General features: G+C 39.1%; 1 protein-coding gene across 1 annotated transcript in view; it reads left to right on the plus strand.

Annotated features, from left to right (window-relative positions):
• Positions 1-4,938: 4,938 nt before the first annotated feature.
• ELP2 (elongator acetyltransferase complex subunit 2) overlaps positions 4,939-12,538 on the plus strand; it is a 1,608,146-nt gene continuing 1,600,546 nt past the window's right edge. Inside the window, exon 1 of the mRNA XM_044065497.1 lies at positions 4,939-5,105. Coding sequence (XP_043921432.1) covers positions 4,974-5,105 — 132 coding nt within the window. The 5' untranslated portion in view covers positions 4,939-4,973. The remainder of the gene's footprint in view (positions 5,106-12,538) is intronic.

Below are 12,538 nucleotides of genomic sequence, written 5' to 3' on the forward strand. Positions count from 1 at the left end.
TATTTATGGATATCTATTGTCTCTAACAAGTCATTTCTGTGATGACAAATCCCAGCACTGGGATTTGAAAATAAATGGGGTGGTAGTGCTAGGACTGAGATATCACTGTATCTTTCTCATGTGAAGTCTTGCCAAGAGTATCACGAGAATCATAGAAGCCATGAGAGCCAAAATCCTGAGGAATTCCCTATCTGTGACCAATGTTTGAGAGGAAAACTCTAGAAACAGATCTAGATTTTTTTTTTTCCTATGGAAGAAAAGCTCTTTGTACTGTGATGTCTAGTTAACATCCCAGAAACACAATCCTGTGAGAAGGAGTCAAGAGGGACCTTTGAATGTTTTCCTGTAATCACAGCTTTTATAAGAGATCTCTCACCCAGGAGAGAGGGAGATACTAGACACTTTGTAAAAAAAAAGACTCTGCAAAGATAAGCAGGTCATCTAAGAATGGAAAAATGTGGATACCCTGTAGTATGCAATGTGCTACACCTGGAGGTAGACACTTCATGAAGACTCTTGATGCAGTGGATAGTCTAAAGGGTAAAGCAGAGAACTGATAATGTAATACAGACACACAAAACCTTAAACGCTGAAATCTAGATGAATAGGGGTATGATAATAAGTATATTTAAATAAAGTGGCTACCAAGAAACTTGAACAAGGAAGAAGAGAACAGGCTGTGAAATGACATCATTTTGAATTCGGGTGCTATAACAAACTGGTTTAGGAAATAAGTATCCAGAAATGGTCTCCAACCATTTTCTTTCATTAACACTAAAAACATTCTTGAATAAATCTCTTTCTCACCTATCACTCCCTGGGACAGTATATGATGAAAGACAAATGGAAATAAAACAGTATGGTCTGGAGGATGAGAAATTACCCCCTGGAAAGGAGGAAATTTCCTCCCATTGTCATCTGTAACCTTGAAGAGTAATTTTCAGAACCCATTTGTATGAAATTATCTGTTGCCAAAGAGAAAAGTGGAGATTTAAGACTTTTTGGTGAACAAAATGGGATGCCAGGGTGGGAGGGAGGAACAAAGTCTCTTAAATAGTCACTCTAACGGTTCTTCATTCTGGGAGTTTCCAGAATTCTTGGAACTATCATTTCTGTTTACCTGCATGTTGAGACTGTTTATTTTGTTTCTTACCAAAACTGGAAGAGGAGTTAGGTAATTCCTGGCAAAATTTGGAAAAGCAGGGCTAAAAATCAGAGATTCCATGTATCAGCTTACTCCTTTTATCACAATTTTGATCACCTCTGCAGCTGAGGGGCCAAAAAGTGACTCTCTATCCAAAGGATAATTTCAAATCTTGTTTTTAACATCATCCAGAAGGTTCTGATAAAGCAGCCAGGCAAACCTCCTCAAAACTGTACCAGGTGTCCATAGCACTTGGGTATCGGGGCCATACACACACACTGTATACAATGAGTAGTGACTTGAACAACAGAAGAAAATTACGCAGATTTTTCCTCACAAGTAAAAAAAAAAATTGCAGAAAAAAAAAAAAAAAAAAACACATTCCTCCTATAGTCAGTACAAACCTTAATGTAAGAGTCTGGCAATTCAACATTTTGAAAATCAAATTTGTGGGCACATACTTATGCCATACTGACCGATAATATTCCCATCCTTATCAGAAGCAGTAGATTTAGGATTGTAATTAAATAAATTAGCAGAAGAATTAATTAAAGCTGTAGTTGCTGGATCAGGTTTGGGAACAGTGCATAAAAACCTAAAAGACTGACAAACTTTATACATCCTATCTACTTTTTGGGTGCAGCTGACTGTCAGGAAAACTGAAGGCATCCTCCAAGGCAGACAAAACTGGAAAAAAGGGTGGGAGGTTCTGGAAATTCCTTCTATAACAGCTCATAGAATTTTCTGAGGGACTGAAAAAATAAACAATGTTCTCCCGCCAAAAATACAGTCACATTCTGGAAATAGTCACAGAGAAAGAACATGCACAGGGAGAATTAGAAACTGAGCTCTCCTCAGAGTCTAAATCAGAAATATGAGGTGAAAACCATGTATCCGTACCTTCATCCTTCTGTCCAGATTCACAATCTTTAATCTCATTAAAAGATTTCTTTTTAAGCAGACTGCCTCAAGGCCCTATCCCTGTATTCTGTCCCCTACAGGCTTTTCAGGGGAGATTTATGCCCGGCATACAGGGCATTGTCAGACCCCACTCTGACAGACCTCCTGCATAATCACCTACCAACAAGAGTGGCTCTCCTTTACCACTGAGGGGACCCCTGGTCTATAGTGCCTGTAGGTGCTACACCAGAGGGATTCAGGGTTAAAGATGAGTGGTCTGAGGTACAACAAATGACCATAGCAGAGTCACTAACCTGTTGAGCAAAATTGCTAGCCTGCTGTGGTGGCAAAGGCTGTCTGCTTAACTTTTTCCTTTTGTGGCTGGAAAAAGGAACAGCCATAAGACCAACAGTTTGTTCTATTGCCATGCCAAAAATGGTGCCTCTTTCCCAGGAAAAACAAGCAGCAAATTCCTGTAAAAATAATAAAAGCTACCCCCCCAACAAACACAGTTAAAAAAAAAAAACATTTTAAAACATTTTGCCAGGCCCACAAAAATAATCACAATTTCTCCACAGAAGAATGCTTTTCAGTTAATATAATCAACAATTAAACTAAAGAAGCTCTTCTGTTTAAAAGTACAGCACAATACACTCTTGTGAAAGTCTGTTAAAACACAAACTCCTAACTTGAAAATAACTTTCCAGAAGAGGAAAGTATAAATAATAAGCAAAAATTATTAAATGGGAGTTTTTCCCCAAAGGAAATTTATCTACCCAGCAAAGGAGCAGCACAAGACAACCATCAATCCTTGAAGGCTTCAGAGGTGCATATCTGTTGGTGGCAGTACAGCTCTGAATGGCTTCCCGCCCAAACTTGTTTTACTTAGCTCAGCTTAAGCTGCCTGACAGTTTGTGTCCGTGGAAAATGCCCTGAACTATTGGAAGCTGGCTGACTGTTATATCCTTGGCAATATACAAAGGGTGGGAGATTACCTTACACCTTAACCATTATGCCAAACATAAGGTACAGGATTTGATTCTCACATGGGGTAATTGGCTAGGCTGAAAAAGGCCCACAAGAGCAGTTAGCCTAGTACTAATCTATGAACCTATGAACCATACAGCTAAGGCTACTACAGCAGTGTTCAAGATGATGAACATTGAAAAGTAATGTCCTTTTCTGTGATGTTCTGTAATTAAGCATCAATGTCACTCAGAACTTACTACACTTTACATCTTTCTGTGATTTCCTGTTTAGTCAGCTGTAATGAATTTCTGTATTTTGTACACATTTCTTTAGACCTTGTTTAAACTTTGCTATACTGTACGTCTACTATTACTTGTGCCTTTTCTCCTTGGGCTTATGCTGAAAAATGGGTATTGTACCCAGTTGGTCTTTCCCAGTAAACATAAGCAAATGCATACATTCTTAAGAAACTACTTAAATAGTGTGTGCGCGCGGAGTCTTTCTTTGCAGGGCAATACATTCTGGCTGGGGGCGGTATATCTAAGGTGGTAGTGACTGGTGCTGAAAGTTGATATGTACACAAGTGGGGTGTGGGAGGGGGCAGAAGTTGAGATGGATTAATAAATAAAAGCTTACGGCAAAGATGGGTGGATAGGGGTGTGCTGAATGACAGTGTTGGTCAAAATTAGCAGAGTGCAGTGCAACTAATTAACTCAGTAACGCTAGGCATGTTATTAAAAAAAAACGTGTGGCAGCGATTCATATGACAGCCAGGGTACCGGTAATGTTTTCATCCCATTTTTTTTTTTTTTTTTTTTTGGGGGGGGGGGGTCCGCTGCCGATGTAACGCTCCAGCACACTTTTTAATCTGTTCATACCTCAAAACACAGGACACCTAAACAAAGCCAGAAATAAAGGGCAATTTTTAAATACTGCTCTAATGCACTTAATTTGATCAGATTAGTATTAGCACGCATTTTTTGATGGAGGTGAAGTCCGAAACTCAAATGTCTTAAGTTATTTAGAGACTTCAGTTATTTGCCCAAAAAATCCCCACAGATGCTATGACGAGCAGAAAAATATGGGGCAAAAATCTGGACAAACTGCGAAAATCGGGACAGTTAAGAGCACACATTTCAACTACTTAGCGCAAGAAACCTGGACAGAGCATAAAATAATGTGGGGACGACCAAAAATAGGGACAGGTTTTAAATTTTGCTCTTAGATATTTAGAAAGTTGCTAAAATAGCAGGTTTTGCGCGTTAGTAAGCATTTTCTGAAGAAAGTGAAGTATGAAACTCGTAAGTCTGTCATTATTTAGTGACTTAGATCCTCTGTGATTTGTTAGAAAACCACATTTTTTTACAAGGAAAAGGCCAAAATATGAGGCAAAAAAATCTGACCATTTGGGAAGTATGAATAATCTTGCGCAAGTATTATCTACTTGCAACGAAAATGCTGGCGAGGTTTAATGAGGGCACAGTATCGTTAGCGGACCCGGAGTTCCGCTGTGGCGAACCCTAATCGGGAAAAGCCGACAGACTTGAATATACTCCACAAGCCCCATTTTTTTAACGAAGCCAAACTACAACTTTGTTTTAGCACAAATACAGGTGATTATACATACCCGGGGTGGTGGTGCTGCGGTAGCGTTGTCGCCTCACAGTTAGGTTTACCACCTGTCCTAATTTGCGAGGGACAAACTTTAATTTAAAAAGAAAATAATCAAATAATGCACAAAGCATACTGAATAAGATACAGTCAATATATTAACACTCATTCGCGTTGCTAGGCTTCAAATCTACCTCACGAAAAACAATTGCTGCTAACATAGCCTACTGCAAAGAAATACCACTCTAGTGAGGAGGAAAAAGAGAATGAAACCCTCAAGCATGCGCAAATATTTGATGTCATATGACATCCTCTTTTGGAAAGGGTAGAGGTTGAAAATGTAAACAAGATGGCTGCCTCCATCATACAAACATGCCACATCGCTTGCTGTGCCAACCGTACCCCGAATGTGGTTGCCTGGGGGAGGTGTGGGCTTCTAGCATTTGGGACTTGTAACTCTATCGCTCTTTATCACCCTGAGGTAATCAGTTACGTGACTGTCATAAAAGTTGCACTTTTGTAACATCATAAATGAACTGTGAATTTGAAGCACCGTGATGCTTTCATTGTAATTTAATAGGGAATGTTATGCAGACATTCCTACAATACATAGCATCACACTGCTGTTATTTTAGTTGAGCATAGTATGTTTTAATCGCTGTATGATCTTGTTTCTGTGTAAGTGTCAAAAGAAACCGTGTTTGCAGTCCCTGTTTTGTTACCCTAGAGTGCATGTCAAAAACTGGAGCTTTAGTTATTTTTTTGGTTTCTGTTGATCGTTATCTTTAGCAGATATTCAACTTTCTTTAAAAAACAAAACTACGTTTAATAAGTTGCTTTTAGTTGTGCGTATTTTACATGAATAAAAAAGTGACAATTTGTTGCTTAAGGGTATGAGAGAACTCCAGACCACTGAACTGAATCTGAGATGTTCATAGTTTCAGTAGGTAAGTACAGGGCTGGCTTTGTCATTTTAAACACAACCAGTTGTCTGTTTTGTGCTCCAAACAACTTATCCCATTTCCATTTGGTTATAGATTGGCCTTGCCTATCTCATGGTTGATAATTATAGCTTTCAACTTTGCTTCTCTAAATTGAGGATCACTGCCTTACATAATGTGGAACAAATGGGCAAAATGTGGAACACTCACTAACTGCTTGATAACAACTTCATATGGGAAGCTCATAGGATAGTTAAATGTGATATTTTAAATTATATAATAGTTATTTTAATGAATCACAACTGAAGCATACTGTTTACAATGGGTATCAGTTAAAAAAGTGCTAACTGAATGTGTCAGATTCTTTTTTTGTGCCCCTTTGAGAACATGAATGTTTTAAGATCCCAAAGGAGAAACATATCTTGTAATAAGGTACACTTGCGAGGATGCTGATAATTCTATATTACACATAAAGAGAATATCTGGGCTCATATTGTGGATAATTTGAGGGGACCCATGCATGTGATGAAGAAGTATTTAGAAACTTCCTCTGTTCATTAGTAGTACAGGGAGCAGTCTAGGGGCAAATTTTCTGCTTACATCCATAGATCTAAGTTGTGCTTGAGTATGCGCAGGGATGGACTTTGTTTTGTGTGGATGGGGAGTCTGTTCCACAGGAGCAGTATTCTCTGTGGGATTTACTTGTCCCTCTAAACCATTCTGTTGATGTTTAGGTGCCCAGCTGGAGTAGTTCTGATGCCATTTGACTTACTGATGCACAGTAAATCCACCAGTAATGGGTCAGAAGATGCCTTGTCTGTCAGACACAGGTTACCTCTTAGCAGATTGTAGGATACTGAGTACAGTGACAGGGCTTTGAGTTGGTCCATGTAGGACATGTTTAGGCTGTGTATCCTTTTAGTAAGGTATATTTGTGAGCATTCCAGTTGTTGAATTTGTCTGGACAGATCTATGCCTATGGGGAGAATTCCGTTCAGTGATTCCCCTAATGAGGGCTGAGAAAGGGGAGTCAATAACATGCCTAGATCTAGACACAGTCTCTTTGTTTATAAGCTGTGCAGTATAGAAGGATTTCTTACAGCAATGGACACATGTATGGCAAAATGTAGGTCACTGTCCACATAAGTTCCAAAATCTTGAACAACTGACAACTCTTAGACATGTATTGCCAGATGTGGTAGTTCCCTGGGGTAGATGACTTTCCAAAGGATACAGTAATGTAAATTTTATCGTTTAGTTTCTGTCCATGATTTTGGCACCAGTTATTTATTTGGGACAAATTTTCCTGCAGGATGGCTAAATCATCTGGGGATTCAATAACTGCTACTAGCTTGCAGTCATCTGCAAACTTATTTATCTAGAGCCCTCTGGTATTGGCTTTTATTTCAGAAGAGTCGATACCAAACAGGAGAGGTCCCAGCACAGAACATTGGGGGACTCCACTGGTGACTGGTGGAGGTAACTTTCTCTATTTTGATTATCTGTGTCCTATCTGTGAGCCGTTTAGCAATCCACTGGGTGACATATGGTTTTCAGCTTAAATAGCTTTTCTACTGTGCCTGTGTGGAGAATTGGGTCAAAAGCTTTGGCCAGGTTGAGGTATGGTAGGTATGTTATAAATTGTGGTCCTGCCAGGGCAGCATAATTGGATGCGGACTCTACATAGCTGTTGTTTAGCATACAGTGTTTTGAACAAAAACTAACCAAAACTGTATGTATTGGTCACTGTTTTTATTCAGAGGTTTGTCTTATGTGATTGAGATGGATGTATGGAGAATTATATATTTGTTAACAGGTTTACAGGACAGATTCATTTGATACAGTTGAGCGTTCCCTTGTCAAGGAAGGTCAAGATGCAAGTAGAAGTTGAGTGTTTTGACAAACATCACAAACCGTTATAAAAGCTGGTGGCATTCAGCCCTAGATATTATTTCAATGAGTAAGGGTGTCACATTGTCAACCATTAGGAGGAGGACTTCAGTAACATGCTTACTGCCTCAGTCTACTTTCTTAGATTCATATAGTTTACAAGGCAGAGTCAGTTGGTGGACCATAATCACCTTCCCAGTACCCACCCAAATATGAGAGCTCTTGCCTCTAGGAGGGTAGACAAATCAGGCCCAGGATAAATTTATGGGTGCCTAACAGTTGTCTAGGCTTGCCTTAGTGGAAGTGAAGGTATCACTCCATTTTATATGTAATGGAAGATTATTTCAGAGATGGAAAGTGCTGAGTAATCAAACAGTCTCTCTGGTGTTTATTTACTGTTTGGAAGTTCAAGTCTTTTAATTCAAATGCTTGTGAAGTTGCTTGCTTTGTGGACATGTAAGAAATCAAAGGGAGATGGGTCCTCAACAGCATAAAATGCTAGACATTTTGTCACCTGACAGGAGTGTATAAGAGTATATGGTAATATCATACTTGTCTTAGTAGTTGGAGGAATTTACCATAGTGATCTTTTGGTTAGGTACCTGTGGGGATCTTTCTAGCTGTGTCATGTGTTTGGATGGATAAAAGGGGCATTGTATTTTACAATTGATCTGACCAGCACAAAATATAGAGGAATGATAACTTATTTTGTCACGGTAAAAGGAGCAGGTTTTGACAAAAAAAGGGCCAAATATATGCATTTCTTAATATCTGGAGAAGCTGCTTCTAAGAATAAGTATATCTTCAGTATATAGTATATGTTATGAAACTTAAGGTAAAAGAGATGATCTAAGAATAAGTAGAGCTTCAGTATGTAGTATATGTTATGAGACTTAAGGTAAAAGAGATGATTTACAAGGGTAGATGAATTAGATGCTGGAATCAAAATGGCTAGAATAAATATTTACAACCTCAGATATACAGATAGTACCACTTTAATGTCTAAAAGTGAAGAAGAGTTGAATTTGTTGCTAAAAGTCAAAATAGTAGTTAGTATAAAAACTGATTTTGTTGCCCAGCATAAAGAATAAAACTGTATTATCTAGATCTATTAATTCTTTGGAAATAGATGGGGAAGAGGTGGAGGCAGTGACAGATTTAATTTTTCTGGGCTGAAAGAGCTCTGCATATCGTGATCGCTACCATGAAATTAAATGATGCTTTCTTTTTGGAAAGAAAATTATGTCAAATCAAGATATAATTTTAATGAGTAAGGATATCACATTGTCATCCAAGGGTGATGTAGTCAAAGCCATGTTTTTTTAAGTAGTAACATATGGATTTAATAGTTGGATTATAAAGCTATGCACCAGACAATTTAATGTTTTTGAATTTTGATGTTGGAGAAGACTTTTGAGAATTCCATAATTTCATGGATTGCAAGAAGATGGAACTAATTATACCTCTGTATTGTTCACTGGAAGGATTGACCATAGAACTGAAACACTTCAGCCACAAAATGCAAAGATAGGATTCACTAGGAAGACACCGGTGTTCATAAAGATCAGCAGCAAAAGGAGTGGTAGAGGCTAAAATTGGTATGAATTTGCAAGAGCTTAAAGACGCAATTTCTTTACAGGCAGGCATAAAATCCTTGAGGTCATGAAGAGTCACAGTTGATTTAAACAACAGTGTGTGTGTGTGTGTGTGTGTGTGTGTGTGTGTGTGTGTGTGTGTGTGTGCTTGCATACACGCACGGGTTACAAACAAGTGATTGACAATTCAAATTGTTGAGCAAAATAAGCTGTTACAGTTGACTGAAAATCAGCTGATTGCACGTATCAGCTTTTTTTTTTGTTTCGAGATTTCGGTACAGTGGATTAAGGAATTTGTTCTTTCTCCACAGTATTGCAATCTTGGAGTTGGTATACATAATCGGTTATGGGAGTACAAGAAATTATTTTTACTGTCATTCTTATGCTGTTTAGATATCGATGACAAAACATCTAAACACAAAAATTTGACAAAATCAATACTAGGGAAGGGTTTATGCCCATTCCCCACTGTTGTGCAACATTGGAGTTTGCATATATAATTAGCTAGGGGTGTGGTGGTTCAGGAAGGCTTGCCTTCTGCAAAAACATTGGTTTTGGATGTAATTTGATTTTTTTCAGTATTTTGTGTTTAGATGTTTTTGAGTTTAGATACTGTGCTGTCGGACTCGTGCTGTTTAAATCATTTCTAGTACTTTCTCTCTCTCACACACACACACACACACACACACACACACACACACACACACACACACACACACACACACATTGTGGCTGACCCCCTGTTTAGTTGACTTTATAACACAATATTTTCTGCATTTGTCTTGGTTTGTCTATCTTGATACAGTAGAATCTCTTTCATGGTTACTGCAATTAGAAACAAAATGCTGTATTTTTTCCAAAAATGATTTATAAACACGGTAATGATATTCATGATTTTGTGTTTAGTTCATATAATATCAGTAAAATGCTGTACTTTCTCCAAAATAATTTATAAAATAAGAAATGGTATTTGCAATTTTATTATGCAATTCACATTATATTAGGCTACAGTAATTATTGGATAAGAGTTCCATGTCCTTGGTAGTATATGGACCTTCATTTTGAGAATAGGATGTCGCCTGACATGTTTTATGTGTATACGTGAATGTAATTTGTAACACAGATTGTGTATACTGAGCAAGATTAGCTGATTTTGTAGATGTCATCATCCATGGTAATTAGATGCCCAGAAGAAGAGACTAAAATAAGCAGATGGGAATTATTGTTTTTAGATCATTAATCCAAAGACTTGAAACTCTGGAAAAGAAGGTAATGTAAAAAAAAAAAAAAATGCATGGCTGCAAGTATTGGTAAAACAGACAGATCACCTACACAAGTATTACACAGGGTTATATGAATGACAAAGACAGAAGCGAAACTAGCTATTGAGAGATTTATTAGCATATAACCTGAACTGCTAAAAAACAATAAAGTTATGCTTTTGCATTTTATTTTAATATTTCAGTTGTGTTTGAAATATTCTTAGATTGCGTGTGTACTATGTGTAGTGTTGTATGTTAGGTGCCCAAAAGCCTTGTGGTGCAGGAACTCCAGGTTCGATTATTATAAGGCTTACATTATTAACAGCATATCCCCCAAGCCTTGGGGGGGGGGGGGGGGTTGGAGGAATTTGCCTCCAACTAGAACAAACTTCTCAGAACTTTTTGACAAGTATATAATATAAGATGACATTCTACGTGTATTGATGTCACTTTTTTGAGTGCCAAGTGTTTCACAGAATAATTTGCAGCAAAGTAAATGTGTGTGCTTGTGGTGTATATCTTGAATTAGTTGAAAATGAGGTTAGTAGAATGTACAAATATTTTCTAGAGAGCATTGCTTTAGAAAACAAGTGATACAAAACAGTCACTCGATTAAATAAAGGATGAGAATAAAGCAACAGTCAAAGACAGACTGCACATTTGCTATGGGGAACTTTGTGAAATAATACAGGTATAACTGTGTATTGAAGTGAAGTACTACCATATGTGTCAGTCATCCTTGGGGGGAGTGTAGTTGCAATGTGATCTTATAGGTTCATAGGTAGGTACTAGGCTATCTGCCCAAAGGCATTTATAAGCCTAGCCGGAGTGTGTTGGCTTTCTTCGCCCCCTTAGATTAGTTCCCTGTGCCTCTGTCCAGCAGAGCCATTGAAGTGATCCCTGGGGTAAACTTTCAGTTTCCCATCCACTCGTCAAGGTTTCTCTTGAAGAGGGTTAGTGAGGCGCTCTGCCTAATGTAGATTGGAATCTTGTTCCAGAGCATGGGAAGTCTTTGGGACAGGAATCTATCCCTCCAGCATGTCCTATTTATTGTTATGGTGAGGTTTAGATCCCTGGAGCGTGTGGCTCAAGGGGATATGGTTTTCTTTAGGTGGAGCATGTCCATCAATTCTGGGTTGGACATGGCCTTGTATGTCAGGCAGAAATCACCTCTGAGTAGGCAGTATGCAACCAAGTACAGCTGGAATTTCTTCAGTCGAGCTGCATAGGGCATCTGCTTGAGGCCAGTGATCCCCTTGGTGAGGTACTTCTGTGGTCTTCCCAGTTGTTGCAGGTGTCTTGTAACGTACATCTCAAATGGAGCATTGTACTCTATGATAGGTCTGATGAGTGATGCGTAGAGGGGCCCAATGACCTCTTTCGATCTGGATGCAAACCCTTTTGTGATTTAGGTGGGCCACATAGAAGGATTTTCTAACCACTTTGGCAATGTGATTATCAAAGGAGAGGTTAATATCTACCTGGGTCCCCAGATCCCTTATTACGTCTTCCGTATTTAAGGGGCTACCACCTATGTGGTAGTTTGGGGGTACTTTGTTTTTTCCAAAGGGGATGACTATGCACTTTTTGGCATTTAGCTTTAGGCCATGGTTTTGACACCAGGTATATGTCTCAGTGAGACCCTTTTGGAGGATGTTTGTTTCAGCTGGAGAGTCAATTATAGCCCCTAGTTTGCAGTAGTCTGTGAACTTGGTCAGCCATAGTCCTCCTGTGCTTGCCTGTACCTCTGAGAAGTATATGCCAAACAGGAGGGTCCCAGGACTGAGCCCTGGGGAATGCCACTTGTAACCGGTTTAGAGTCAGATCTAGCTCCCGCAACTCTTACCATGTGGGTTCTGTCCGTGAGTTGGTTGGCAACCCATCTCGTGATGTAGGGGTTTATGTTCAGGCTGGTGAGCTTGTCTATAATACGTGAGTGGGGAATGGTGTCAGAGGCCTTTGTGAGGTCTAGGTAGGCTGTGTGGGCCACCTTTCCCTCGTCTATAGCCTTGGTAACTGTCTCAAAGAAGTCCACCAGGTTTAGGAGGCATGATCTGCCCTTAACAAAGCCGAACTGGGTAGGGTCCAGTGTTTGGAGGTTCCCATTGTCTCTGTTAATGAGATCCATGATGATGCACTCCATAGCTTTGCAGACCAAGCTAGTCAGGCTTATAGGGCGATAGTTCCCGGGGTCTGTTGTGGCTCCACCTTAGTGGAGTGGAATAA

The sequence above is a fragment of the Protopterus annectens genome, chromosome 3.part0, assembly GCF_019279795.1.
Source record: "Protopterus annectens isolate FY-2018-M chromosome 3.part0, PAN1.0, whole genome shotgun sequence".
Taxonomy (NCBI): Eukaryota; Metazoa; Chordata; order Ceratodontiformes; family Protopteridae; genus Protopterus; species Protopterus annectens.